We start from the raw sequence: 15,926 nt of genomic DNA on the forward strand, positions 1-15,926 counted from the left end.
TTTCCACGGTGGGAACCACACACGGGACGGGGCAGCACTGATGATGGGAGAACAGCTCCTCAGTTAGCCAGCAGGACCAGCTGCTGATGGTGGCTGTCCATCAGTTACAAAACTGACCTTCGAATTAGAGGGTGACTGTTGGAATCTTCCAGAGACACCAAAGAATGGTTCTCCCATCAATGGTGCAGTCTATAAGAAGAGCCAAAAGATATTCCCACTTTAAAAAAAATGCCAAGGTCCTAACCTACTCTTTTCTATTGCTGTATTTACTACTAACTTCCAGTCCCAGATAGGTCAGCATGTCTCTTCGTCACTAAACTGGGACGTGGGACATCAGTGGAAGAATTATAAACAAGCGGAAAATGGTAATCTGTCCATGTAACAGTTTCTGCAGGTGACTGAAACTTTAGTGCTATGTATTTTTTAAAGATGATGTAAATTGTATTCTATTTATTATTATTATTTATGAAACTGACAGAAGGGGATTTTGCAGTTTCAAGGCGATGCTCTAAATCTGACTGTCTGCTACATGAGGATCCATCCACAAGGATCCACGTGGACTCATCTGGCATAAATTGATACAGCAAGTCTGGACATCTTGTTTCCATTTATAAATGAATCACTTGAAGTGTTATCCTTGAGAGAACTCATGGAAGCAGCACTGGACCCAGTATCAAAAGAGCAAAGTTTCAAACCCAGCGGAGTGAGCTTGGCCAAGTTAACTGACCCGTGGAGCCCCAGCTGCCTCATTTATAAGACAGGAGAATGACATACTTAGAGGGTTGTTTTAATAATTATGTGAGATGAGGTGTTTGAAATGCCTAGCAGAGTATATGAGGCATGGCAGGTGTTAAATAAGTAAGTCTCACCACTCCTCTCGTTAGCCTTGGAATCTTAGAATGCAGAGCTAAAGATGGATACCAAGAAGCGAGATGATGCTTAAAAGAACATTACCTGATGATGATGAAGGCACTGACATCATTTCATTTCAAAAAGAGAAATGTTTTCGTTTGTTTGGGGGCGAGGGAATGGTGTTGGCAGGGGTTGTGTAGAGGAAGCTGAAAGCTCTATCTCCCCAAATAGAATGGGATTTAAGACAGGAAAGTTTCTGGAAGGTGGGCTCCACTTTGGCAGAGGCAGGAGCTTTCTGCTGGATTGGGGAATGGCTTACTTTGGAGTAGCAATGCCCTCAGCACAAGAGGACTTGAAGAACTGTCTTAGACAGACAATTGGGTGGAAGACGCCGCAGGGACAAAAACATCAGAAGAGGGATAAGACGTTAAATTAGTTGCTCATTTAAAACCCATTCTGCCCTGAAATTCAATGTCAATGAATGTCCATGTCTAGTCCCATAATTCGGTCTCAAGAAAAGAAGGAGGAGGAGAAGAGGAAGAAGAAAAAGAAACTAGAAGAGAGGGAATTTTTTGTTCAATATAATTTATAGTATTTGCATTTTAATCATTTTTCCTTTTATTTTTTATTGAAGTAACATTGGTTTATAACATTATGTAAATTTCAGGCGTCCATCACCATATTTTGATTTCTGTGTAGACTGCATTGTGTTTACCACCCAAAGACTCATTACCATCCATCACCATACACACAGGCCCTATTACCCCTTTCACCCTCCCCTCTTCCCCTCTGGTAACCACTAATCTAACCTCTGTATCTATGTATTTGTTTGTTGTTGTTGTTATTTTTATCTTCCACATATGAGTGAAATCTTATGGTATTTGGCTTTTTCAGTCTGACATTTCACTTGGCAAAATATCCTCAAGGTCCGTTCACGTTGTCACAAAAATACATAAAGAACTCATACAACTCAGTAACAATAAAACAAACAACCCAATTAAAAAATGGGCAAAGAATCTGAACAGACATTTTTCCAAAGAAGACATACAGATGGCCGACAGGCACATGAAAAGATGTTCAGCATCACTAATTATCAGGGAAATGCTACAGTGAGATCAAAACTATAATATCACCTCACACCTGTCAGAAGGCTGTAATTAAAAAAACAAGAAATAACAAATGTTGGAGAGGATGTGGAGAAAAGGGAACCCTCATACACTGCTGGTGGGAATGTAAACTGGTGCAGACACTATGGAAAACAGTATGGAGATTTCTCAAAAAATTAAGAATGGAACTACCAGATGATCCAGCTATTCCACTTCTGAGTATTTATCCAAAGAACATGAAAACACTAATTCAAAAAGATATTTGTGCTCCTATATTCATTGCAGCATTATTCCAAAAATCCAAGAATTGGAAACAACCTAAGTGCCCATCAGTGGATGAATGGATAAAGAAGATGTGGTATATATATATATATATATATACACAATGGAATACTACTCAGCCACAAAAAAGATGAAATCTTGCCATTTGCGACAACATAGACGGACCTTGAGGGTATTATGCAAAGTGAAGTAAGTCAGAGGGAGAAAGCCAAATACCATGTGATTTCACTCAAATATGCAAGATAAAAAGAAGAGCAACAAACAAACACATAGATAGAGAGATTAGATTGGTGGTTACCAGAGGGGAAGTGGAGAGTGGGGAGGGAGAAAGGGTGACAGGGCACATGTGTACAGTGATGGATTGTAATGAGTCTTTCGATGGTAAACATGGTGTAATCTACACAGTAATCGAAATATAATGATATATACCTGAAACTTAGACAATGTTATAAACCAATGTTACCTCAATAAAAAAACATTTTTTTGAAGTTAAAAAAGAAAAGTGAAAATAGATGTATAACCCCCAATAACAATCAAATCTCACCGAAAAGTTCAAAAAATTTTAGATTTACATATCCAAATGGAAATGGCACTCTTCTTCTATCTGACTAACTTCCTCATTTTCCCCATTGCCATATGTGGATGGCTGAGTTGATAGTGAGGGATATCTGTGTCATTAGAAGAACTGAGAAGAAGTGAAGAAGTGAAGAAGTGAAGTGACCCCCATAAAGAACACAGACTCAGATGGGAGCTGCAGGCACAGAGCTGGCTGTCGTGGAAGACATGGAAAATCACAGTGCAGTGGATTTAAATGAGTAGGAAAGAATCCTTCCTTCACTCTAAGACTTGTCAAAACTGTTAATAAATAATACGTATGTGGAGCGACAGATTGTCAGACAACACACCTTCAAAAGAATTTTCATTGAACACGGCTATGGCTGTGAGGGTGAAAATAATAGGTAAACGACACCCTCCAAGTACATAGAATTTCCTGACTTGCAAAGATAGGGTGTAGATCAGCAGTTCTCAAACTTCTTAGTTTGAGGAACCCTTTTGACGTAATTACTAACAACCTTAAAGAGCTTTAATGTGTGTAAGTTATGTCTCCTGATATGTGCCTCAGGAGAAATTAAAACTGAGAAAATTTTAAAACACAAGAACGCACAAGCCTGCATTTCCATGGTATCAAAACATCCCACATCATGTAGCTTCTGGAAATCCACTGTAGACTCTTGAGAGAAGAGAGTTTAAAAAGGCAAATAGCACCTTAGTATTATTACAAAAGTAGTTTTCACCTCTTGCATCCCCCTGAAAGGGTCTCAAGGACCCCCCAGGCTCTGGAACACACATTGAGAATGGCTAATATAGACCAAACCTATGAGTTTATTGTTCTTTTACTTTTTTGTGTGTGAGGAAGATTGGCCCTGAGCTTACTTCTCTTGCCAAGCTTCCTCTTTTTTTTTTTTCTCCCCAAAGCCCCAGTACATAGTTGTATATCCTAGTTGTAGGTCATTCTAGTTTTTCTATGTGGGGCACCACCACAGCATGGCTTGATGAGCAGTGTGGTTCCACACCCAGGATCCCAACTGATGAACCCTGGGCCACCAAAGCAGAGCATGCAAACTTGACCACTTGGCCCCAGGGCCGGCCCCAAACCTATGAGTTTTTGAGTTTCCTCCAGGAACCCCCAACTTGGGCTTGTCAGAAGAGGCAAAATGGATGGGCTGGTGATTTCCCCATCCTTCTCTCACAAAAGAAATATATTTTTTTAAATTTTTTTTTACGTTTTATTTATCAGGATTCTAGCTTCATCTTCCTTTGAATATAGAATTCCATGGCAAAAAAAAATCCCAGTTTTTAAACCACTGGTAGAATATGTTTTGTGAGATATAATACATAATAGAGAGAAGAAACCCTAAGGATTTGAGAAAACATGGTCTTCATTTTTTAAAAAAAGGGAAATATTTCTATTGAGGACTGACACTTCAGTTGTAAGAACAGTGCAAACATTGTTTCTTAGAAGAACCCAAAAAGTATGTCAAATGGAAAAAAGATCATAAAATACGTATTAGCAAAGAATACACATTATAGTAATATTTATAAGTAAATGTATTTATCCAGAAATTATTCATTGAATACTACTGTGAGACTGGCACTAGGTTAGCTACAGCATAAATGCCCTTTTCAATTAAAAAAAGATCAGTGAGTTCATTTTGGAGGCTTGTAAAGGCAGGAGAAAGACAATGACAGGGTGGTGACATCTACAGATGCCGTGGGGACACTGGATGAAGTCCAGCATGGGGGAAGTTTTGAGGGAGGAAGCCTCCAGCTAGAAGCCTGGAAGCCAGGATCTGTCCTCAGGTCACCCCTGAACACTGAGTTATGGGGCAAGTTTTCACCACTCTGTGCTTCGCTTTCCAGAATCCAGCCTAATCATGACCTCCTTTCAGTATAAAGACAATAGAGCTATCAATATGAAAAAGTCTTAGAATTAAATGCGCTGACAATGAATTAAGTCAAGCTATTTTGAAACTGTTTGTTGAAGAATTACCTACAGACAGAAATATGCACATCAGACTAGCAGCATCCTAATCGAGAGATGGACCATTATAATGCCCCTCTTGGATCCCTCGTAGTACTACCCTCGTGCCCCAGGGAAACTGCTCTTCTGGCTTCTTATAGCACAAATTGCCTTTGCTGTTTTTGCACTTCGCATGCAAAATATGCTCTTTTGTGTCTGGCTTCTTTCGCTCAACATTATTCTGTGAGATGCAACCTTATTGTTGAATGGAGTCATAGACTGCGCCTCCTCGGCGCTATGCAACCCTTCACTGTGTGAATTCTAGAAGACAGCAGGAGTGGGGAAAAATCCTGGCAAGAGTCACCAGGCAAGCCTTCAGGATTTCTGAAGCCCTCAGGCGAGGAGCTCATGTACCTCTTTGACTAGGGGGAAGGCGGAGGTGCTCGGCTTAGGGGATCCCCAAAGGACCATAGGACTCCCGTGGAACTTGGGATTTACTGGTCCCCCAGCAATGTACAGTCTGTGCTGGTATTGGTAGATACTGGAGCTGATTACAGTCTGATTTACGGCAACTCGGTTAAGTTTCCAGAGAAGCTGGCATATGTTGATGGCAATAGAGACAGTAGGTGAAAGTAAAGCCAGTGTCTCTGTCCTTTGGCATTGGCCGTTTACCACCCCGAGTGTATGTCACAATGTATGTATCCACTCTACTCTTGAGGTATGTGAGTCATTTCGTATCTAGCCTTTTAACCATAGAAAAGACCAGACATTCTCTCTTATCCACAAGGATCCACAGGTGAAATTCACCATTTCCTTTCTACTTTAAATGAGTCTGATCAAAGGAATTTCTCGTTTGTTTTCCTTCCATGTCAGGATTAGAGCTATATGAATTAAGTATTATTAATTTTGACTGCGAGTTTGGGAAAGGAGAAGAGGTTAACACGTTGACAACTGGCTCTCGTGTTTCTCCAAAGGGGCAGCGTGTCTGCGGCTTCTGGGAGGGACAACATGCCGCCCCCAGATGGTCCTAATCAATCTATGGTGACTGAGGAACAGAATGGTGGGTGGGTGGGTGGGCGGGAGAAGAGACAGCACCCAAACAGGATACCAAAAAAAAAGGGCGCCTGAAATTACCACTTTAGAAAATAAAATGATGTTTACGTAGAGACTAACACAATTTCTTATTCACACATCCCACCTATGACATTAATCAGAGCCTTCACCTGTGGCCATATGTCATGTTTTCCACTCCTAGTAGTTGACAGATCTTTTACTTTGAAGTGGCAGAAGAAGAAGAAAAAAAAAGAACCAGAGCTGCCCTAAAAGGAATGAGGAAGTGAGAGCTCTCCAGTGTCTGGCTGGCGATGGCTGTGTGACAGCCCGTGATGCTCTTTCCGGTCTCAGTAATATTCTGAATTTCCACCTGCCCGCCCCCTCTGCCTTATAATGCAGAACACGTGAAGTTAAAGCAGTTCGCTCTCCTTCTCTCTGCCAGTGGATTAGTAGGAGCAGAGAGTCATGCTGTTTCTCCCATTTTCCACAGTTCACCGGAGGTAAAAGAACTCTGGCTGGAGGCCCTCCGAGGGTAAGTACCATAAATGAACATGACAAGAAAATAAGGTGCTGACAGGTCTCTGGTCTTTAAGATCATATCCAACAGAAAACAGCTAGATCGTGGAATATGCAACAAATAGTTTAGAGAGACACTGAAGGCAAAAAGCTTTGTCACAACATGAAGCCTGTGCTTTTGGGGTATGAGAATTCTGTAAATGTTATCTTTGTTTTATGTCTGCTGCAAGCAGCGTCCTAGGAATAAGTTTTTTCCTTTTTGAGTTAGATGAGAAAATCCACGCAAACCACTTAGTATAGTACCAGCCACATAGCTCTCCAAAAACCTGTTAGTTGTTATTGTAATTGTTATTTGGATGATCTCTTGATGAGAATGTAATAAATGAATAACAAAGTTTGGCATGGTGACGATATCAGGTTTAAATAATTTAGAAATAAGTGTGTTCAGCTGCTGTTCTTAACAGCGGACAGCTGGTGACATCTAACTGACTTTAAATGAAAACCTTTCTACCTAATAGTTCCAAACTTTGTGTTTTGTCAAAGTGGCGATGAAATTGGCCAACTCGTTGTATGTGTCCCTCTTAACTCTTTCCCGTGTGACTTCTCGTAGTCAGAGCCGAGGCCACACGGGAGCGAAATTCATCACTGGACAGTCAGCCCAATCGCTCATGAAGCTGATAAGCAGCTGCAATGTGGTAAGTGTCCTTCTTACATTTATTAATTCAAATTTTCTAGAGTCAAGAGTCAAAAGATGTTTACCTAATTTGACTTTTTTCTCTTTTAGTCAAAAACACTAAATGCCAATAATATGGAGACATTAATTGAATGTCAATCAGAGGTAAGAAAGCAATTTTTAAAACTGCACTGGGAGAAGAGGGGAACTTTCTGTTTTACTTGAATGTTGTTTGGATTGGTTAATCATCAGAGTAGAAACTTAACATCATTAATGCAGTACATTAAACACATTAATGGGGTTCTTATATGATGACAATCTAGACTTTAAAGTTGATTCCAGAAGCTAGAAAAAAAATCAGTGGACTCTATTAAGTAATTTTAATACAAATAAAATGCTGCATGTGTATTTTGTGGGGAAAGACTAGGTAAGTTTCTTCAGTCACTATTTTTAACTAAAATAAATATATTTTTAGGGTGATATTAAGGAACATCCTCTGTTGGTATCATGTGAGAGTGAAGAGAGTATTTGCCAGCTAATTGGTGAGTTTTGAAAGCATACTGGTCTTTTATGTAAGTGCTAACAACAAATGATCTTGGTTTGCAAAACCACAGTTCTTTTCTCTACTAGGAATTTTTTTTTTTATAGCTTTCTTCTAAAGACCGCAGAACATTAACACTTAAATGACAGGCTTGCTCCAGCTCACTAGAGCATCAGAGTGCTCTGATGGAAAAGATCCTCTCCGTAGCCGACACCCCAGCTCTCCAAGGGCTTTCAGTGGGGTTAACTGATCTTCCGGCCATTTATATTTTGACAAGCACAGCATGCATACATATGAAAAATACACAGTAGCCTTTCCATTTTCTTCCTTAATGGAGAATAAATCTAAGAGCCCATTGTTACTAACCTCAAATCCCAAAGAACCCCACCATTGACTCTTAATTTTTTTCATGATGCATTTCATTATAACATAACCCTGATTCAGTTCTCCTGAACTATATATGAGGACAAGCCACTGCTCTCTCCATCCTCTTCCACTTGCCGGTATACAATGTATAGAAACATACACCAATGCCTTCAGAAAACAGAGCGTTTATGATTAGAGAAAAAATAAGGAAGGAAAGAGAGAGAAAGAAGGAAATGTGTGAGATGCAATATCCTTTGCACATGTCTTCAGGATTTTGCAAGGATCCCCTGAGGTTGACGGCAGACAGACTGAAGGATGTAGCTCCCTCTAGTGGCTGATGGGCGCCAGTGTGGCTGCAAGGGTTTAATGGCCAGCCCAGCTAAGAGCCTTCAAAATGATCTTGAGCAAGTCACTTCCTCTCCTCATAAGTTTCGTTTTCTTCACTAGTCAAAGGAGGAAACTAAAATAATCTACTTCACATCAGAAATGCCCACCATAGTTATTAAGGTCAATATGTTAAGGTGGTTGTTTATGACCTACACAGTTAGATTTTGCTAATTTTCTGTAGCAAACAGCTGGGGAAGGGGAAAAACAGGAAAGGTGGAGCCTTTGAGGAACCTTGGTGTTGATGTATAGAGACTGGTTGCCCTGGTAATAATGTGGTTGTTTTCGGATTGATTCTTCTAGATTAGGATCCACGCCCTTTGCTTTCTCAGTTTTTCAAAATTATTTCCCCTACATGGCACACCATCGATGACATTACGTGGCTGACGATATCCATCATCTTCTATGGATCTTTGTTTATTAATATTTTAATCTAATTTTTCTCTTTGCCTTGTTTTCTTGGCTGTAGAAATTAAGAAGACAAAGAAGGTGCTGTCCTGGCCCTTTCTCATGAAAAGATTTTCTCCATCATCAGATTTTTCTGGGGCTTCAGAGCCAGAATTGAAAGTGTCGCTGTTTGATCAGCCCTTGTCAATTATCTGCGGTGATGATGACACACTCCCGAGACCCATTCAGGTAGGTGCGCATTTCCTCGTAAACCTACTTTGGTTTTCTGCCAAAGGTGAAAAATCCTTGGGAAATTTAAATGTCGTTCTCATGCTAAACTTGTTGGGGTCGATCTTTCATTTTCTTCCACTTTTAGAAATGGTGTTTCCACACATGAGTACAGTCAGGAGAACACCTGGCCGCTTCCGGTCTAGAAATTAGTTGTATTTGCCCATGAGCTCAGATCGATGGTCCCTCCTCCATCCTTCTGACTTCATGGAATCAAGAATGCTGAAAACGTGTAGCTTCTGAAAAATCAACAGACAGAGATGTGGTATAGAGTATATGATCAGAAATCCAATGTTTATATGGAATGACTTGAAAGGAGGGAGACCTGAAATAATTTTAGAATGTGCAGAATCAGAGCTTTCACAATTTACTTCCTTTTGGAAAAATGGCCCAGTTGAGGGAGGCAGTTGATAGCAACTGGACTGAAAGGAAAAACTGTCATCAATAGTCTCTTGTTCAGTCCATCTTAGTGTCACAAAGAGCTAACTTTTATGGAGAGGATATTTTCTGATAGGTGAATTTAGCTACTGTTCATGTGCACAATTTTAATTCTCCTTCTCCCACCTAGACGTAGATTTTCTTATGTTGGTAGTAGCAAAGTGTGTCTTCAAGCCAAGGGTAACCATTTTCTATTCCTATGCCTCCTTCCTATTATAGGATATTCTCACTATCCTGTGCATAAAAGGTCCTTCCACGGAAGGGATATTCAGGAAAGGAGCCAACGAGAAGGCCCGCAAGGAGCTAAAGGAAGAGCTCAACTCAGGAGGCATGGTGGATCTGCAAAGTCTCCCTGTGCACCTGCTGGCGGCGGTCTTTAAGGTGAGTTCACGGCGTTGGTGCCAAAGAACCTGCCCAGAGGCTCTGGCACGTTAACTCTCAGGAAGTAAGAAATGGGCTCCTCTCCCTACAAATCAAAGTAAACTGATCTTGGAGTTTTATGGGGTTTTGTTGAGCCTTTTATTTACTTATATAAGCATCTCTGTTTCTAAGAACTTTGACTGTCCTGTGGCCAAGTCAGTACCTCTAAACTGGGTGGCCCCTCTGATGATAGCCTTACTGTGCCTGTTGTTAGGAAGTTGCTGAGAGAGATTTCCCCAAACTAATAAAAGGCAGGGAGGAAGGGGGCACAGCCTGTGTTAGGATGAGCATAGGGTCCTTGAGATGGAACAAATAAGGTAAGGATGAAGACGCCAGCACATGATATAATACAAAGAGGCCAAATCGTCCCCCTTTCATCCTCCAGGACTTCCTCCGGAGTATCCCCCTGAAGCTCCTTTCCTGTGACCTGTTTGAGGAGTGGATGGGCGCCCTGGAGAAGCTGAATGAGGAGGACAGGATTGAGGCCCTGAAACAGTAAGTCACCAGAATCATTCCCAGAGGCCGGGCTGGCATGGGCTCCATCTTTTTGTTCTTTATATAACTACTTCACAAAAATTGTAAATGTTTAGGAAATCAGAGTGGAATTGCTCATCCACTCTCAGAATAAAAATCAGGAGGGACCCCGGAAACTTTTTAAAAGTAGTTTTAGCCAAATGAGAGGAAGCACTTCTTCAAAAGGTAGAAAATGAACTTCAATACTCACAAATCTCAATATGTGGGGGAGCCTAAAAATAGAAGTAGTTCAAGAAGGTGTGAGGCCAATTCGTAGATGAAAACCAGTTAACCAGCCAAGCGTAGGAATTTGGGTTTTTCCTTAACCTACATAGATTGGTGTTGTGCGAGACCGCAATCCTCCGGTAAAACATCCCCTAAAGCATAGTAGAGCAATGTGGAAGTGATTGTTCTGTTCACAAAATTCCATAGCTTATTTTGTAGTCTTATAATTAACCCAAATGAAAACTATATAAAAACAAATCCCGTGACAAAGAAAATAATTACATTTGTAAATGGAAGTGTGACCTGTTAGTGACTACAGGATCTTAAACGCCTAACTTTAAAATGTCAGCACTTCTGCCAAATCCTGTGAAAGTCTGCCTATATATTATGATTGGCCCACATGGCTATATATTTTCAGTGAAAAATTTATTGAATTGAAGACATTGGAGACTGTTCCAAATTCCAAATTGAAAATGCTACATTTATCACAATAAGTTTCTACTTAAAGATATAAAGCACTTTCATAACAATAACTTCTTATGGGAAAGGAAAATGATCCCTATATTAGAGTCACCATTTCATTTTTTGAAAAAGTGCAGCTTTATAAATCTAGTTTATTATTGTTAGTACCAATGTTGCTGTTTAAATGCTGTCTTAGTCATCTTTATGAACATGCTTTTATAAACTGATTTATTCTCCATAATAGTTTCTCGGAATCGGACAAAAATGTGTCATCTTCGTTTGATGATCGAAGTTCAAAAAAAGGCAAATGCTTATATTTCAAAAAAAAACCAGTCTTACAGTATTAGAAACAGAAAGACATGCTACATGGCTAAATGATTACTCGACAAAATGATTGTCAAAATGTATTAAACTATGGAGTCTATTGCAGGAGTTAAGGCTTCGTAATTTAAGATCTACGTAGATAACAAAGGGCTGTGTTATTGGTGTCCTAATTACAAAGGCGGGTTTCTGAGGTCTTCAGGATCTCGTGGTTAACCAGTTTCATTCCCTGTTAGTTGCCGCTGGAAGTGTCTGAATGAACATTTCACAATATTACTTGTGAAATGCATCTTCCTCATTTTAAAGGAAGTCTGGGTTAGACAGAAACTTTCAACTTGCTACACTGAAGCTAGAGAGACCATGAGCCACTTCCTCTGATACTAGCTCCCCTGAACTTTATTCCAGGGTTGCCGAAAAGCTGCCCCGGCCCAATCTCCTGCTACTGAAGCACCTGGTGTCCGTGCTCTATCTGATCAGCAAGAACGCGGTGGTCACCAAGATGGACGCTAGCAATCTGGCCATCTGCGTGGGACCCAACATGCTGAGCCGAGACAATGACCAAAACCTGTCATTGGAAGCCCAGAAAGACTTGAACAATAAGGTTTGTTCCGGTCTATTTCTGAGAAACCCCCAATTTATGATCTCACCATCTGTTTGCAAAAGCCAAGCAATGAAATGCCTCTGAATTTCTCTGACTGACTCAAGACCACGGTGAAAATCTGAAATGCAGAATGCTTTAGTCATCGTTCTGCTCCCTTAGATGTGTGCATTTGATGACACTGAATAGACCCAGGGCCGTGTCCTCTGTCATCCTACCAGACAGGCAATAAGTGCTACAGATTTTTACGTCACTGTCTCCCAGGACCGAAAAGCCCTTTCATTTTTTTTTTTTCCTTTTGTGTATCACACTCTGTCAGTCCAACTATCAATTTGGGCAACTCCTTACTTAAATGAAAAATTTAGTCACTTTAAAGTAAAAGATTTTTTTTAATTCTCAAATTAAAAGTACACATCTCAAAAATAACTTTAACGTAGATGATTGCTACCAATGTTCTAGATGCTCTTTCCAGAGACATAAAGATCTCTTACGCTCATTTTGGCACCTCCCTGACAGCTGACGCCCACCAGGTCCCCATTCTTTCCCCACTCCCTTTAAAAATAAATGAATAAGGATATCTTTAAGCTGACAACCTGCTAATTTTTCCTCACAGGTTAAGACGTTGGTGGAATTCCTCATCGATAACTGCCTTGAAATATTTGGGGAGAACATTCCGGTGCATTCCAGCATTGCTTCCGATGACTCCCTGGAACACACCGACAGTTCAGGTACAGAATGTAACTGCTGATTGATTATGATTTGTGGGGAAAAGTTCATGCCAGTCTGCCAGTCCATGCCAGTAACGAAAAATATCTCTGGTATTTGAAGCAGAAATTACCTTCACAAATCACCAAATCAGAGTAGACTCAAGTCCGTAGGGAAGTCTTTAAACATGAAACCCTTGCTCTTGAATTTTCCTGCAATATCTCCTGTGGCTTACGCTCTCGTCGAGCTTCAGCCTGGAACTTTCCACTTCCTGTTTTAAATCACGAAGAACTGCCAATTTTATTTACTAAGTAAATAAGCAGAGGGTTGAGGTGAGAAATTTTTATTTCCACATAATGAAATGTGGGTCCGTTAAAATGGAAAACTTCCAATAACAGACCTACCAAAGGGTCAATTTTTAAATTGAAGATCAATAAATTTTCAGTGAGATGCTCTTTTCTCTCTTTTCTCTCTCTCTCTCATTTCCTTTTCCTGTTTCTCTTCTCCACCTCCAAATAATAGATTTGGAAAGAAACCAAATTTTAATGTGGCAAATTCCTTTCATATCAAGCCCCAAAGTAGCTTCACCAATTACCCAGGGCCATTCTTGATATCAGTAGGGTGAACTGTCCTGAAGTTTATTTCCAGAAGTAATTGAACAAAAACTCAACTGTCCCTTCACTTCCCCCAGACATGTCGACCCTGCAGAATGACTCAGCCTATGACAGCAACGATCCTGATGTGGAATCCAGCTGTGCCATCGACTCTCCAAGCAGGCGGCCCCAGGTGCCCTCGGAGACGGCCGCTGGCTTGGAGCCCAGAGGCCCCCAGCGCACTTGGGAGTTAAGCCGGGAGCCCATCGTCAGTACTGTAGCCAGGCTGAAAAGCTCCCTGAGTCAACTCGACAGGAGGTACTCAGAACCCAACATGCCCTCCTCACAAGAATGCCTTGAGAGCCGGAAAACAACCCAAAAACTAACGCGAAGTGAGGATGACTTCACCATGGCCCGCAACAGCTCTCATTTTGAAAGTGAGGAAGCTGAGGACCCATTTCCAGAGGAGGTGTTTCCTGCAGTTGAAAGCAAAACCCAGAGGCCACAGGACCTGAAGGTGAAGTACTGGACTCAGGGTTCGGGGTTACCATCGGGGCTGGTGCCCAAAGCTTTCTCCAGTGGCTCTCTGGATGCTTCCTCTGACAGCTCCCCCATGGCATCTCCTTCCAGTCCTCAAAGAAGTTTCTTCACCAGACATCAGTCTTTCACAAAGACTGAGAAAAGCAAGCCCAACAGAGAAATTAAAAAGCATTCTATGTCATTTTCCTTTTCCTCTCACAAAAAAGTACTGAGCAAAACCTCCAGCTTTGGGTCTGGGAAACCCAAAGGGTTTCCCAGAGACCAAGCAAGGAAAGATTTGAAGAAAGAGAGCCAGCTTGCTGGCCGAATCGTCCAGGAAGACTTGTCTGAAATCCACGGCCAAACTAATCTAGACATTAGCTCAAGATGCTACGCTCTCTCGGTGGAGAATGTGTTCCAACTCGTTGATCAGAGATGCCCTGGAAGTCCGCCATCTTACGAAGAGTCCATTCGGTGCCAGGCATTGGAACTCGCGGCCTACGGGAGCCAAACAGTTGGCAGCGTGAGGGCCAAAATGCTCAGCCAGGACAGTGGACTCTCAGCCCTTCTGCCTTTTCGCCATGGAGGGGATTCCAGAAATATATGCCATCGAGAGCCACTTGATGGACACGGGACTGAGAGCTGGAAACAAAGAAGGACTGTCTGTGCTTCTGTGGAAACAATAGGGCAAGTGACTGTCCCAAGGAGGCCTGAGCTGCCCCGGCTGAGAACCGTGTCCGAGTCGAAACAGAAGACAAAATGGGACTACCTGGTGCGGCGATGTAGTCAGCCGATCTTTGAGGCCGACCAGCTCCAATTTGCTAGAGAATCCTACATTTAGGAAAGCGGGCTGGACACCATGACACAGCTGGCAGTGTCTCTGTAAATGCACGACTGTAGAGAGAACTGCTTTTAGACTCTGTTTTCAAGAAAAGTCGAGAATAAGCTCCTTTAGAAAAGCTGTGTAGGGCCCAGTTCAGAGAGCAGAGGGGCCACTCAGGTGGTGTCTGTGTGTACTTGAATCTGGGTGACAGGCAGCAGATGTATAAAATATTTTCTAGACAGGGCGTCCGGTGCAAAGATGTCCACAGAAATATGTGTATATATTTGTTTGTGAACTTGCTGTCAGCTACATTGCTGTTCTCTTCCTCCTGGGGTGCTTTTCTATTGATTAGTGTTTAAAAATAATTGTTGCCTTTTTTAATGTTGCCTTAAATGTCATGACAATTTTCCCATTTTCCGGAAACTCTATGGAAGGGAAAATGTTAAAACCGCTGTTAGAAGTTTACTCGAATTAGCAGCTTTGTGATAACTGATGGCCACAGTAAAAAGACAAAGGTGGCAAGGCATAGAGTTCCGTGTTTGCAGTTATCAATGGCGTTGCAGACTCCAGTAAAAGAAAAGTATGGAAAATACTTCGATATGTCATTTTAATCATTGAATTTTAAATTTGGGTAGATTAGTGAAAATGCATCGTGTCATTATTAACTGATTTATAGCACTTTGAGATTTTTTGTTGTTCAGTGATGTCTTCTCCGATAGTGTGCAGGAAATTACTTTGTGTGTGTTGGAGGTCACGTGTAAAACTTCAACATTATTTCACTACAATAAATTGCCTTCCTTATTTCAAAGTGAAAATGTTCATTCTTTGCTGACAGGTTGCCTCTTCTCCCTCAGTTCACAGAAACCCACCAAGAAAACCATTCACACGTTGGTCATTCAACCAACGGTGACTGAATATACGTTCGTTATTCTAGATTAATGGGCAGGCTGGGGATCTTGTGTTTAGGAAAAAGAGACGATCCCTATTCTCTAGAAGTTTGCAAAACCATAAAGTAGAACCTGCTTTAAGCTGTTTTTTCAGCAAACAGTCACACAGAGGCCAGAAAATGTGGTATGCAAATAAAAAGTGACATAGCAAATATAATATTTCTTGTTTTTAGTAAATTAAATTTTTCAGTACTTTTACAAATCTTATTTTTATGATGCTCAGTTTGCTTGATTATTAGCAAACCTCATGGTAAAATATTTGTCATATGTTAAAACTTTAACGTTCAATGATTAAGGTATTTATCCAGTATCTTGGAGATACTGGACTTTTATTTTCCTTATTTTATCAACCTCTTTCATAAACCACTGAGCATGTTTTCGATTTGCTAAAGA

General features: G+C 41.0%; 1 protein-coding gene across 1 annotated transcript in view; it reads left to right on the plus strand.

Annotated features, from left to right (window-relative positions):
* Window positions 1–15,401, plus strand: part of TAGAP (T cell activation RhoGTPase activating protein) — an 82,049-nt gene extending 66,648 nt beyond the window's left edge. The window contains exons 5-14 of the mRNA XM_008524929.2: window positions 6,305–6,346; window positions 6,941–7,025; window positions 7,115–7,168; window positions 7,479–7,545; window positions 8,764–8,930; window positions 9,627–9,788; window positions 10,213–10,322; window positions 11,754–11,949; window positions 12,560–12,674; window positions 13,343–15,401. Coding sequence (XP_008523151.2) covers window positions 6,305–6,346; window positions 6,941–7,025; window positions 7,115–7,168; window positions 7,479–7,545; window positions 8,764–8,930; window positions 9,627–9,788; window positions 10,213–10,322; window positions 11,754–11,949; window positions 12,560–12,674; window positions 13,343–14,604 — 2,260 coding nt within the window. The 3' untranslated portion in view covers window positions 14,605–15,401. The remainder of the gene's footprint in view (window positions 1–6,304; window positions 6,347–6,940; window positions 7,026–7,114; window positions 7,169–7,478; window positions 7,546–8,763; window positions 8,931–9,626; window positions 9,789–10,212; window positions 10,323–11,753; window positions 11,950–12,559; window positions 12,675–13,342) is intronic.
* The last annotated feature ends 525 nt before the right edge of the window (window positions 15,402–15,926 follow it).

Source organism: Equus przewalskii, chromosome 32, assembly GCF_037783145.1.
Source record: "Equus przewalskii isolate Varuska chromosome 32, EquPr2, whole genome shotgun sequence".
Lineage (NCBI taxonomy): Eukaryota > Metazoa > Chordata > Mammalia > Perissodactyla > Equidae > Equus > Equus przewalskii.